The sequence below is a fragment of the Quercus suber genome, unplaced genomic scaffold (genome assembly GCF_002906115.3).
Source record: "Quercus suber isolate HL8 unplaced genomic scaffold, Cork oak 2.0 scaffold_342, whole genome shotgun sequence".
In the NCBI taxonomy this organism is placed as follows: domain Eukaryota; kingdom Viridiplantae; phylum Streptophyta; class Magnoliopsida; order Fagales; family Fagaceae; genus Quercus; species Quercus suber.
Genome location: NW_027069794.1, coordinates 694,484 through 708,423, shown reverse-complemented (window position 1 = coordinate 708,423; position 13,940 = coordinate 694,484). Strand labels below are relative to the sequence as shown.

The following is a 13,940-nucleotide window of genomic DNA, read 5'->3' as shown; positions in this document are numbered from 1 at the left end:
TATAAATCCTGTACGTATGGATAATAGAAAATTCTTGATAAAAGCATGTCTTCTAAAATATTCATCAAGTACACGCTCACTTTAACTTACTTCTCATACTAAATAGAAGATAAATATGTTAGCGTCTCAAAACTTAACTATAGTTTAGATTTTATCATCCTCATACTAAGAATCTCTTTTTTTTTTTTTTTTTTTTTTAAGGATTATTCAACTATAAAGTTTCTAAATATTCAATCACTTTGGAATGAATGGATTCAATTTTGCCACACCATCAACATTTAAACAAATGTTCGTTATTATTGTTTTAATATCTACATTATTGATGGGGCATTAAAATCCAATCTTCTTGTTGCAAAATAAATATATAGAATTCCAAAAACCCCCAAGAAAATCTTAATTTAAAGTCCTCATAGCAATTGACTAGAATTGAGGTCGTCATCAATTGCTTGAAAATGACAGCATGATCAATTGGTTAGTAGAAGATTTTTTACTGGAAAATTTGATTGACCTGTCAAAATTGGAACCAGACTTGTTAACCCACACAAATCCAAAAGATTAGAAGGGGTATAGATTTGGGATTTGTGGATTAGTAAAAAATGGGCCAACCAATACCCGGTTCATTAAGAGTTTAAGACAACGGATTGGATTAGGTTGACATATCGGCCACATGGATTGACATGTTTTCATTTTATTTCGTTTGTCATTTTTCGAAAAAAAGATAATTTCTTTAATTTTAGACTTGGAGGTACTATTTAATCTACTTACTGAACAATCACTCCCTGCCTCTTGTTCTCACTCTTTTCTTACCATACTTCAAGTAGTCAATAAATGTTATTAAGAATATTACAAATTTTATTATATTATATTTGTTTTATAATCTCTGGTAGTAACTTTTAAACATAGGACAAAAACATAGATAAGAAATTTATTTATTTTATGTGTTTCTAATAATAATTATTATTACACTGCTTTGTAAGCATTTTATAATCAAACCATTTGTTGGATTAACTTCAAATTTCCTAGTTGAACTAATTTCAATTTTTTGTAAGTTCTAGTTAACTCAACTAATAAAGTCTTTGATCACCAAAAACCGATTGACATTTTAGTCTAATGATAAAGCTCTATTATTAGGAGTGAACGCCATATATTGAAACTCTTAAAAAAAAAAAATACTTCAGTTTTTCTACGTAACTTTAGTAGTGTGCGATTTGATCCATAAGTTGATTTTATAAATACGTAAACATGTTTAAGTTTTAGTTAATTCAATTAATAAAGTCTCTTATCCTTAAATGAGGGATCTAGGTACGAATCTCACCTACAACAAACCAATTCTGCTATAGCCTATGGACACAACTTTTTTCAACAACTTGCTGAAGTGGCAAGTTTTACGTAGCAAAGTTATTTGTCTCAAAGTTGCATGAGAGAATGAGAGCCCTTCCAAAACTTCAATAACATTTATGTGACAAAGCATCACATTCGCTTAGGGAAGGAAAAAAAAAAAGCTACAATTTGTATGCATCATCTACTGAACAAGAACCATGGATATAGTTAACACAAATGAATCTTAGCATTGGCACTGTTAAAATTTCGTAATTACTTGGTAATTTTGGTATAATGGCTATTTGGAGAACAGGTTCTTCCACCTACAGCTGAGGCTTGCAGAAATCTCCGTCCCATTTCCCACAAATGATAGCCATGCTTTAGCTAGATGAATATGAGTACCTCACTCTAACGAACACTTAGGGGGCGTTTGGTTTGCCGTGATGTTACATTACGCCATAATATTACTTTATTGTAATCTTACATTAATATAATCTCAATACAAAATTACATTGTTTAGGAAGGTGATGAAATTAAGATGATATGAAATATTTTGTAATTTTGAATTATGGTATTGTCAGAAATTATAAACAAAAAACCTTAATGTTACATCGATGACACATCACAATAAACCAAATGCCCCCTATGAATTTTCAACAATGGATAAGTAGCTCTTTACGTGGTTGTAGGCTTGAGGCTCGAGGCTTGTCAAATGTTTGTGAACCCTCTTTTGTAGATTTTCCAATTTCATCACACACATAGCTTCAGTCTTCAGACATTTGATTCCAACCCTCCATCCACGGTATTTATGGGCCTCTCATATCTTTAAAAGCTTTAGCATTAGACATTTGGATCCCTTCTTTGGGAACTTAGATTTTGATTTCAGATGCCATAATGCTTATCGATTAAAAACCTCTTGTTTAATCATTGATATGCTCACGAGTATTTGAAATTCAGATTTCTTAAATTCATATTAAGTTTAGAATTATATCTTCATCTTAGTGTACATTAATTGTCAATTTTTCATATTAAGAATTTATTTTTATTTTTATTAAAGGTCTCGTCCCCAAAAGTTTGGGATCAATTTTTCGGTCCCAAATTCCTTTACAATGATTTAGACCGATCTCTCTCACAATTTCTGGCTACATATGTTTTCATGTTTTTGAATTTCAGTGAGCAACAATTTTATCTTTACTAGAAATTTTTAAGTGTTACTGAATTCCCTTTTAGAATAGTAAGGAGAGTTTATTACATTCTAGCATTTATTGCAATTGTGGAAACAAAAATAAGGAGAATTTAATATATTACAATTAGCTACCAAATTAAAAAGACCCCTCTAATTCCTATGCTAGACATGCCTAAGATGCCATTTTATGATCAATGCAATTTGATTATCTAGAAATGGCTAACCATTTATTGCATTTGTTTAATTTCTTACCCAAAGCTAAGATGCATGTACCACTGCACACTCTTGGTGCGGTGGTCACTCCATAAGTATAAGTGTTTATGGGGGTGTGGGAGGCAAGAGCCAAGGTTCAAGTCTCTAAGAAGGAGCTTCACACACATGTACACTTAAATTAGACTAGAATAGAAATTCTATCTTATAAAAAAAAAAAAAAATGCATGTATGATAGTTTTTCCTCATGTATAGTATGTTTGTAATCTCTTGTCTGTCAAATTATGATTCTAATATATAACAACCTTATCCTAAATTGTAATTGGTAATTTATTTTGCCAATTTAGAGATATAAATCTTGTATATATGGATAATAGAAAATTCTTGATAAAAGCTTGTCTTCTAAAATATTCATCAAGTACACGCTCACTATAACATATATACTTCTCATGCTAAATAAATGAAAAAATGTTAATGTCTCAAAACCTAATTGCAGTTTAGATTTTACCATGATAATTCTCAAACTTATAAAAATCTCAAGAGTTTTTAGGATAATTCAACCATAAAGTTTCTAAATATTCAATCACTTTGAAATAAATGGATTGATTTTTGTCAAGTTGTCAACATTTAAACATACGTTTGCTAGTAGTACTATTTTAATAGCTTTTAATTTAAATTATTGTTGAGGTGCTAAAATCCACTCTTCTTATCTCAGAATATATATATATATATATATATATATAATTAATAGGAATTAATAAAAAAAGATGAAACTTATGTACAATTTCTTAGGTACATGATATTAGGTTTTTTAATTAAATCCAAACAGGTAGCTATATTGAGTTTAATTATTTTTGAAAGATATATCATCGTTTATAGTGGGTGCTAGTTAGCTCAACTGATAAAGTCTCTAATTGTTAAATAAGAAATTTGGGGTTCAGTTCTCGTCTATACCAAAAATCGATTTATGTATTAGTCTGATGATGAAGAGTACAATCATATCATTAGAAGCCGACACCAAATGTTGAAACTCACTAAATAAATAACATTATTTATAATTTATTGGTTAATGCAACACGTGCTTGAATTTAATTAGAAAACCTTATATGTGTACTTTAAATTTACCCTTTATAATTTTCTCCAAAAAAATAAAGCCTTTAAAAAAATCTTCAATCAATTGAAGCCTCCTTTCACTGGCTGTTCTTCCCTTATATGGAATATTATTGTCTTTACAAACTTAGATTTAGGTTTCAGATGTAATAATGGTTATCTATTGAAAATGTCTTGTTTGATCATTCATATGCTCACAAGTATTTGAAATTCAGATTTCTTAAATTCGTTGTTTGACGTAGTGAATTTAAGTTTCGAATTATATCTGTTTCTCAAAAAGTTTAGAATTATATCTTATTTCAGTGTTAATTAATAGTCAATTTGTCATATTAAGATTTTTTGTTTTTTTATAAATGGTCTCATCCCCAAAAAATTTTGCGATCAAATTTTAGTCCCAAATTCCCTTACAATGATTTACAGATCCAATCTCTCTAACAATTTATGGCTACATATGTTTTCATATTTTTGACTTTCAATGAGCAAACAATTTTTACCTTTATTAATTGAAATTTCTATGTGTATAGGGAAGCTAACAGCTGTGTTGATAGATTAGCTAGGATGGAAGTTGAGCTTACTTCAGACCTCCTTTTTTTGTGTAATCCATCGCCTATGGTGGTTGATTTTCTAACTATTGTCTATGGACGAAGCTGGCCATGTCTGTAATAGACTTATTGTTCCTCAGTTTAATATCATGCGTCATTTAACCAAATACATACATATATATATATATATACATATCTATGTGTCAATGAATTCCCTTTTAGAATAGTAATTTGGTTTGAAATAATGGTCCACATTCAACATTTGATGCAAGTCCAGATTACGCAGAGAGAGAGAGAGAGAGAGAGAGAGAGAGAGAGAGAGAGAGAAAAGCTACAATTATCTACTGAAAATGAATCCATGAAATGGTTGATACAAAACAATCTACTACATTGGTGTGGCAAAAAATTTCTTAATTGCTTGCTAATTTTTGGCCTTGGCTAAATAGAGAGATGAATCTTCTACCTAAGTTCGAGGCTTGCAGAAATCTTCATCCCACTTCCCACAATTGATGGCCTTACTTTAGTTTAGATTAATCGAAGGACAACCTTGCTCAAACAAATACTTGTATTTCTAAATTCCAATAACGGCTAAGTAGTTCTTAACGTGGCTGTATTCTTGAGGCTTGTCAAATATCTTTGCCTTCTCAACCATAATTTCTAGTTTTACCAAACCCATAGGCCATAGCTTCAGACATTTTATCCCTCCTTCCATGGTATTTCCGGGCTTATCGCGTCTTTAAAAGCTTCTGCTTTCGACATTGTGATCCCTTCTTCCATGGATTTCTGGGCTTATCACGCCTGGCTATATCTAAATGGTGTGTAGTTTATATTGTTCTCTAGACGAAAGCACTAGAATTATCAATGCTGAAAGAATGAGAAAAAATAAAATTTAATGTTGACATATGTAATGGAATTGAAATCAATGAAACAAGCTACATACTGTTAGCACTAAATTGAAGCGCATACAAATTGTGAAACTTGTTTAAAAAATAATGAGCAAAATATTTATATAGTACTCTGATTAACAGTCTAAATATGACAGAGAGAGAAATTTCCAAACACTACTTTGTGCTTAGGTTGATGTTTTCAGTTTTCACCCTCAAGCATTCATCAAATTTAACCCAAAAAAAAAATGTTGATCATTAGGATCAAGAAACTAATCAATATTAGACAAATGGATTCACTACAAAGATAAGCAAAATAAGAAATACTAGGAAGAAATGATATATCTGTTTTACAAAGATAAGTAAAACAAATGGAGTCCTGCTCTCTTTAAACTTGCATTACAGGTAAACATATTTTTGACAGTGTCTTATTTGGGGCATTTCAATGAATAGAAATAACTATATCAAAGGCACATAATGGCTGTAAGCCTAAAACAGCAATATAATGGTTTCATTTTTCAGTCTACAAAGAATTAGGACAACGCATATCACAAGACCGAATGTCCAAAATTACCAAAAGATAAAAATTATTGCACTTCAAAGTGATTGCTATATATTGTACAACTAAAGAGCCTAACTTGTTCAAAAAGATTGCAACTAAAAAGTGTCACATATGCATGCACTCACCTGCTAAAGCCTAAAAGAGAGTTAGATTAACAAAAATAAAATGATTAGAAAGCCTTCCATACAGTTAGAAGATAGAGGAACCCACCTATTATTTTTTAATATAGATTATTATTTTTGGGTTAGAGATAAGATTTATAATTTAAATTTTGAGGATCATCAAAAAAAAAAAAAATTAATATTGAGTTTTTATTGAATAAAAATGTGTTATTCCCTGCATAAATCAAGCAAACAAGGCACAAGTTAGTACAGAACAGGTTCAAAGATTATCATATATAAGTTAACAAATGCAATTCCTTTTTCACTTTTAAATTGGATCCCAAGATTTATTATATAAACACTGTTGGACCAGCCCCTGCTTTGAAGATCCTGTGTATGTAAAAGCTCCATATTTTTCTACTAGTAGATTACAATCAATCGAATCTAAATATAAGCCAAATTGAACAACATGTGACAATTGACAAAAATTGATATGAAGAAATGATAAATTAAAGTTAACAACTTAACATTAATAAGAGGACTATGGAACAGGACATACCTCCGCAGGTCTCTTCTTTCCCTGAACAAATGAGTTTCTACACAAACACCTGTTTATCGTCATCCTATTACTGCAAACATGAATCAGACACCAATTAAGATAAATAATTCATTATTTGATCACACAAAAGATTTCTAGTGTTGACTAACTCACTTACAACTTTCAGTAACTACTCTCAAAGAGTTTTTGAGGAATATAAAAGAGGAAAAACACAAAGACGCACGAAATTGTCACTTTTTAATGAGTGGTGATAGTTGTGCGTCATGCGTACGGGCCAGACAATACCACTTCAGCTGAAATGGTGTTTTGAAAACCCGATTTCACTTATACAGGAGTGTGCAACAAGATTTAGTTGTTTTTAAATTATAAACAATATTTCAGCACACATTGGCTTGTGCCATATGGCATGCAAATGCAACTTTGAAAATTGGAACTGCAATTTAGTTGGCCTAGGCTAAAAATGAGAAATAATTTAAAAAAATTGAGCCGATTACCAAGGACATTATTGATATGGTCTAACCCGGTCTAAGGAACAAAAAATTGAGCCGATTACACTACGTACTTTTTTTTCGGTATGGCACATAATCATTTTGCGGGGAAAAACAGAACTATTTGAGTTTAGACTAAAAACTAGATGCATGAGAAATTTGAGATAGGCATAGCAGCCCATAGAAAAACCCAAGGCCATTTAGAGAACTATCATGGAAAAGGCAAAGATTTGTTTAACCCATTCACTTTGGGGTAAGAATAACATAAAAAGACTATCCCGATAACAATTACAAAAAAGCTGGTGATTCATAGAAGTATTAGATTTTTTTTTTCTTTTCCCCTTAATCATAAAAGAAATGTACTTACATTTCCATAGCAAGTTTAACAATAATTGAAATATGGATTTCTTCTGGTAAATCACTGATTCGATTTGATAATATAATAATCTCTTTTGATATCATATTTGCGTTTGATTTTTGAAGGGAGGGATAAATAGGAGGATTGGATGGGATTGGAAATGGAAGATGTGTAACAGAGGGAACATGAGCAACTGGGTACGAAGCCATAGCAAAGGCATTGAGAATTGACTCAATTGAGATGGGTAGGCAGGGGTAGCATGAAGGGTATTTATGCCTCTAGAACATACTGAAATTAAAAGCATGACACACCTATTAATGTTAATTTTGGAAACATAATCCAGCATTTATTGTAATTTTGGAAACAAAATTAAGGGGAGGTTATTACATTACAATTAGCTACCAAATTAAAAAGGAGCCCTCTGATTCCCATGCTAGACATGCCTTACATGCCATTTTATGATTAATGCAATTTGATTCTCCAGAAATGGCCAACCTTATTTTCAATCTGTTTAATTTCTTACCAAAGCTAAGATGCATGCATGTAATTTTTTCCCCATGTATAGCATGTTTGTAATCTCGTCTGTCAAATTATGATTCTCATATAACAACCTCGCTTGAAATTGTTGGGAGATAAGCTATAAATTAAGAATTTCCTATTATTCATATGTACAGGATTATATCTATAAAATTGGCAAAATAAATTACCAATTACAAGTTAGAACGCCGACACAATCCACATCAGTCCACGATCTGATTTGAGATCCCATTATTGTAGTGACACAAGATTTAGACATCATAGAGGACAAATCTTTGTCATGATTATACTCATTTCCCTGTGTTGCACTCTTAATCACCACTTCTCAAAGAACTGAAATAAATAATAATTGTTGAAACCAGATTAATTTCATTGCATTGCTGCCAAGAAAGCAATGCAAAACCAAAACCAACTCTAACCTAACCACCTTTGGTCAGTTAAAACCAAAACCAACTCTAAGTTCGCAAGGATGAAGAAAAAAACAATAATATTTCTCTATTTCTCTTGGTCATGCAGTTACTTCAGCTGACCTTCTAAGACTTCAAATGCGAAGAAACGAGTCTGTGTAAAAAGATAAGATTAGGATCCAACAGAAATTACCAAGGAATTTCATATCCATGAATAAAATTGGCAAAACATAGAGCATTAAATCATACATGGGAAGTCTTAAAAAATAAGAATCAGGCGAATCAAAATTACTACTACTAGTATAAGAAAAAAAGGCCAGATAATTGAAATGCTAAGAGACCACAAATGCTATAATAAGGTCAGATACACTCTGAAATTTTCTATATCGATATTCATCTACCTACACTGACCATGGTTTCCATCAAAGTAAATGAAACTTAGTTTGTCACAGGACCCTCACTGTCCTAAAGTACCAAGTATTTGTGAATTTCCCTACAACAAATAGACATCAAGGCAAGCAATAGCTGAGATGTTATTGCAGAAAAGTCATCCCAAACCCTTAACCAAAATTCTATCACAATTCCATTGCATAAAAAATCAACAATTCACTGTTCCATCAACAAATTATAGAGATTGATGAGAATAGAGAATTGAAATTTAACCCATCATCCATACAAGATGCGATATTATCATTCCATAAATCACACAAAAAACTCTTCTTTGATAAGGAAAATAAAGACCTATGTTATACAAATAATTAGGAGCTCAGGAAAAATAACTCTAAAACACATTTCGACCTGTGAATGAAACAAGGCTCTCCACGTAAACCATAGCTTTTTTTTGGGACGAATGACTTTGGAATGCTTGTAGGTTGAAGAATTTTAATTTCTTGAGAAACAATGTTATACAGTAACAATGCATTGTGGGTGTAGTGGTCACCAAGCAGAAGAAGCTCTCCATTCTTCGCAAATGGTAGTGGCCTGTGAATTCTTAACAGTGGTCCTACAACAAGTTGTTTGGTCCAAGAATCCTCAACCCCATATTTGCGCATCACCCATATATAAAAGTGTTTCTCTGTCAAAATATGTCCGTCCTAATAAACAATAAAAGCATGGCAATCATTGAACATGGCAAAATCTTTATTCATACATGAAGCATCGACCTCCGGGAACCTTAGTTTTCGAAACACCTCATCTGGCAACCTGATTACTCAAAACACATCACGACTCATGTCAAAGGCTAGAACTATCTCACAATCACAAGCCTGCCTGAGTTCGTTTGTGTCACCGTAGTCAAGGAAACCGTTCCAGTAATGAACTCCATTAAAGTAAAATCCTTTAAAACGACTAAACAACCTAATGTTTGAATGATGAATAGCGGTGTCAATTATTTGGGTCCAGAAATCAGCATTTAGAGAGTAAACATGAAAAAAATTGTGGTAGTCTGTGAAGAATGAAGTTCGGGTAGATGTATCTAGCTTGTGATAAGTGACAATTCTAGCAACCTTGTAATCATTAGAATATTGATCATAACCAAATGCATGATATGTTTTAAAGGGTTTTGATGATGGGAGATGGGCAGCACAGTCAGCAAGTAAGGGATAGCGAACAGTTTTACAATTTCTGATTTCTGGATGCCATAATACAAAGCCATGAAAGCCGTCAAGGAGGTAACCACCGAAGCAAATAATACCATTGATGCAACCAATCATGTCGAAAAATCGATGTTTCTTCATGCCCATGTCCTTCAAATTCAAAGATAAGGAGGAGGGTTCAAAGGCAAGATAGTTAAGTCAAAGCTCTCGAAGAAAAGAGTTGGGTTTGGATTTGTTTGTTGGAGAAGAAGGTGTTTGGCAGTCAAAGTAGGGTTTTGGAGAAGAGTAGTGGACCACGATTTTTGAACGCACCCGAAACGAGTTAATGATTTCACTGGAAGTCTTGATAGGTGGAGCCAGAGTTAAGGGGGCAAGTTTACTGTTGGTTGTATACAATGGTTTCAACCTTTAACTTTGTTACTACTTAAGCTGTAAAGATTTTTTTTTTTTTTTTTTTTGTCTGTAAGAACAAAATTTTTATGTTTAGAATTTTTTAAATGATAGGGTTGTTTATTTTAAATAAAATTGGTTAATTGAGCTTAATTTTTTTAAAAGTTTTACTATTAGTAATTTTTGTTGTTGAGCTATTTTTTTGGTGTTTGTATATTTTGTTTTAGATTTTAAATCTATAAATTTTTTTATAGTCACTAAAATGAGGAAAATACTAGTGCTACAAAAATTTTTTATAAATTATTGATGTAATAAGTTGTTACTCTAGTAAGTAAAAAAATAAAGTGAGTGGTGGGTTCATGTGCGAACCAAATAGAATTTGCTACTAAAACAGTTAGTAAAAATGTTGTAAAAAAATTTGTGAATATAGTATTACTCTTAAAAGAATCAATGATATTGTTTAAGAGAAAAAATGTAATTTTATAGAACAAAATTGTTAAAATCAGTACACACACACATCATCATTAACATTAACCTTCTCGACCTCGTCGACCTCACCCTCCACCTGCACCTCGAACTCTCCACCTACGATTGAGCAGACCCTAAAATTGAGATTTTAAATTATTAGGCTATCTAGAATCTGGATAAGTTGTACCAATCTTAAAGGCTTCATTGTTTAATACCTGACTCAATATAACCTCTAGTTATTATTATCTCTTTTTTTTTTTTAAACAATTATTATCTCTTCTTTATCTCTATCTATTAAAAGGATTTTGAAAGTTAGTTATTGTTTTCTGACTTCTGACTTCTAAAAATTAATTAATTTATCCTTATTTCTAAAACATGAGAAATGAGGTTAAAATTATAAATTAACAAAAATTTAAAACAAAAAAAAAAAAAAAAATCTACTGGTAAAATCTCCCCAATAGATAATAGATAGGTACAAAGTTCTTACCCATTGTTTATCACAAAAAAATAAACTTCCTAAAAAAAGTTCCCCCTTCCTTGTTTCCCTCTTAGTCTTCCCAATGTTATGGGTTTTATCAATTTTGCTTATAGTTAACAATTGAGTCTAACTCATAGATGAGGCTGAGGCTCTTTTTATTTTTATTTTTTTTAGTAGCACAATTTTTCATTCATTTCAATTTAGAGTTTACATGCTTTTTCATTAATATTAAACACTTGCGAACTAATGATATAGCTAGAGTATTATGATGGTAGCTCCGAAAAATGAACAATGACATCAAAATCATATGTTCCTATACTACATATGTGGATTTGTTCATTTTGAAACTAGTTTTATGGCAACCCTGGTTGTATCAATAATTCGCAAATACATAATATTAGTGAATAAATGTGTAAACTTCAAATTGATAAGCCCAAAAACTGGACCAATCTCTCTAACAATGTTCCCTCTTTTTGGCTACATATATTTACAATTATTTAGACCAATTTCTCTTAACAATTTTTGGCTACATATGTTTTCATGTTTTTGACTTTCAATGAGCAAACAATTTTTATCTTTACTAGAAATTTTTACGCGTCACTGAGTTCCCTTTAGAATAGTAATTTTGATTTGAAATAATGGTCCACATTCAATATTTGATGCAAGCAGTTAGAAGTTCTTCAACATAATTCATAAGAGACAAATGTTGCATTGGAGAAAGAGAGAGGGACACTCAATTCAAAACTACAATTATCTACTGAAGTAACTGAACAATGAATCCTTGAATTCGTTTATACAAAATAATCTCCAACATTTGTGTGGCAAAAAATTTCTTAATTGCTTGGTAATTTTTGATCCTGGCTAATTAGAGAGATAAATCTTCCGCCTAAGTTTGAGGCTTGCAGAAATCTTCATCCCATTTCCCACAATTGATGGCCTTACTTTAGTTAGATGAATAGGACCTCACTTTAACAAAGACTAGTATTTCCAAATTCCAACAATGGCTAAGTAGTTCTTAACGTGGCTGTAGGCTTGTCAAATATTTTTGACTCCTTCTCTGCCTTATTTTCCAGGTTTACCACACCTGTAACTTCAGACATTTGACCCTTCCTTCCATGATATTTCCGGGCTTATCCCATCTTTAAAAGCTTTAGCTCTACACGTTGTTATCCTTTCTTCCACAGATTTCCGGGCTTATCACGCCTGGCTGTATATGAATGGTGTGTAGCTTATATTGTGCTCTAGATGAAAGCGCTGGAATTATCAATGCTGAAAGGATGACCAAAAAAAGAAACTTAAGTAAATTTTGCTTGCTTCCATATGTAGTGGAATTGAAATCAATGTGTCTAATTTGATTGAAACGAGCTATATAGTATTAGCACTAAATTGAAGTGCACACAAATTATGGATCCTGTTTAAAAATGATACAATATTTATGTAGTTCTCATATCAGCACTCAGCAGTCTAAAAATGACATACAGACATAGAGAATGATAATAAAATAAATAAATAAATAAAAAATTGAAAGAGTTTCAACTTACAGCTTCTATTCTTGATGATAGTTTTTTATCATCAGACTAAGATATCAATCAGGTTTTAGTGTAAGCAGCAATTAAACCCCATATCTCTATAAATAAAAAATTTCTAAACACAAATTTTTGCCTAGTTTGATGTTTTCAGTTTTACCCTCAAGTATTTATCAAAAATAACCAAAAAATATAAATTTTGATCATTAGAGTTAGGAGCAAGAAACTAATAAATGGTAAATAAATAGATTCGCTATAAGAAGTAAAATAAGAAATACTAGGAGTTTTCAATGTTCTGATGAATAGATTTATTCTTAGACCATCTCAAAACCAAGCACATGAAACAGGCATTGGTTGTAATATTAGAACATGATCTCTCTATAATGATTTCCCATAATAATATTCCAACCTTCCCTTATTTGAGTTCGTAGGATTGAGTCCTGCCCTCGTTCAATTTGCTTGTAAACATCCTTTTGACAGTATCTTACTAGTTACTAGGGGCATTTCAATATGCAAAGAAATAATTGAATCAAAGATACAAATAATGGCTGTAACAGCAATATAATAGTTCATTTTTCAATCTACAAAGAATTATGGCAATGCCTATCACAGGACAGTGTCCAAACTTACCAAAAGAGAGAGAGAGAGAGAGAGAGAGAGAGAGAGAGAGAGAGAGAGAGAGAGAGAGAGAGAGAGAGAGAGAAAAAAGGGAAAAAAAAATTTGCACTTCAAAGTTCCTATATTGTTAAAAAAGATTTCAACGCTATAAAGGTTTCAAATTAATATGTATGCAGATTTTTTACTTTTGGGTTTGAGATAAGGTTTCGTTATTAAATAACATCTTTTCAATTGAGTAAATATATTTTTCTCATATAGATGAGGCACATAAGCACAAGTCAGTACATAACAAATGCTATTCCTTTTTCACTCCTAAATTGGGTCCCAAAATTACTGTCAACACTGTTGGACGAACCCCAGTATTGAAGATTCTATGTATGTTTGTAAAAGCTCCTTATCTTTCTAGTGGATTATAACTAATCACTTATTAAATATGAACCAAACTGAATAACATGAGACAAAAAATGATATGCAGAATTTATTAGGAGAGACTATGAGCATGACATGCCACTCTAAGTGACAACGTACGTTCACTGGACGAATTTGTGTTTCTACACAGCCACCTGCTTTATCTTCATCTGATTACTGCAAAGATTAATAA

The 13,940-nt window shown here is 31.6% G+C and overlaps 1 protein-coding gene across 1 annotated transcript; it reads right to left on the bottom strand.

Moving 5' to 3' along the window:
• Positions 1-9,475: 9,475 nt before the first annotated feature.
• Positions 9,476-10,006, bottom strand: LOC112035333 (F-box/kelch-repeat protein At3g06240-like). The gene has a single exon (XM_024068165.1). It carries the CDS (start codon positions 10,004-10,006, stop codon positions 9,476-9,478), a length of 531 nt encoding a protein of 176 aa, XP_023923933.1.
• Between the last annotated feature and the right edge of the window lie 3,934 nt (positions 10,007-13,940).

Bases quoted from the DNA above. Each gene is read 5' to 3' on its own strand.
- LOC112035333 (XM_024068165.1), bottom strand. From the start codon at position 10,006: ATGGGCATGAAGAAACATCGATTTTTCGACATGATTGGTTGCATCAAT.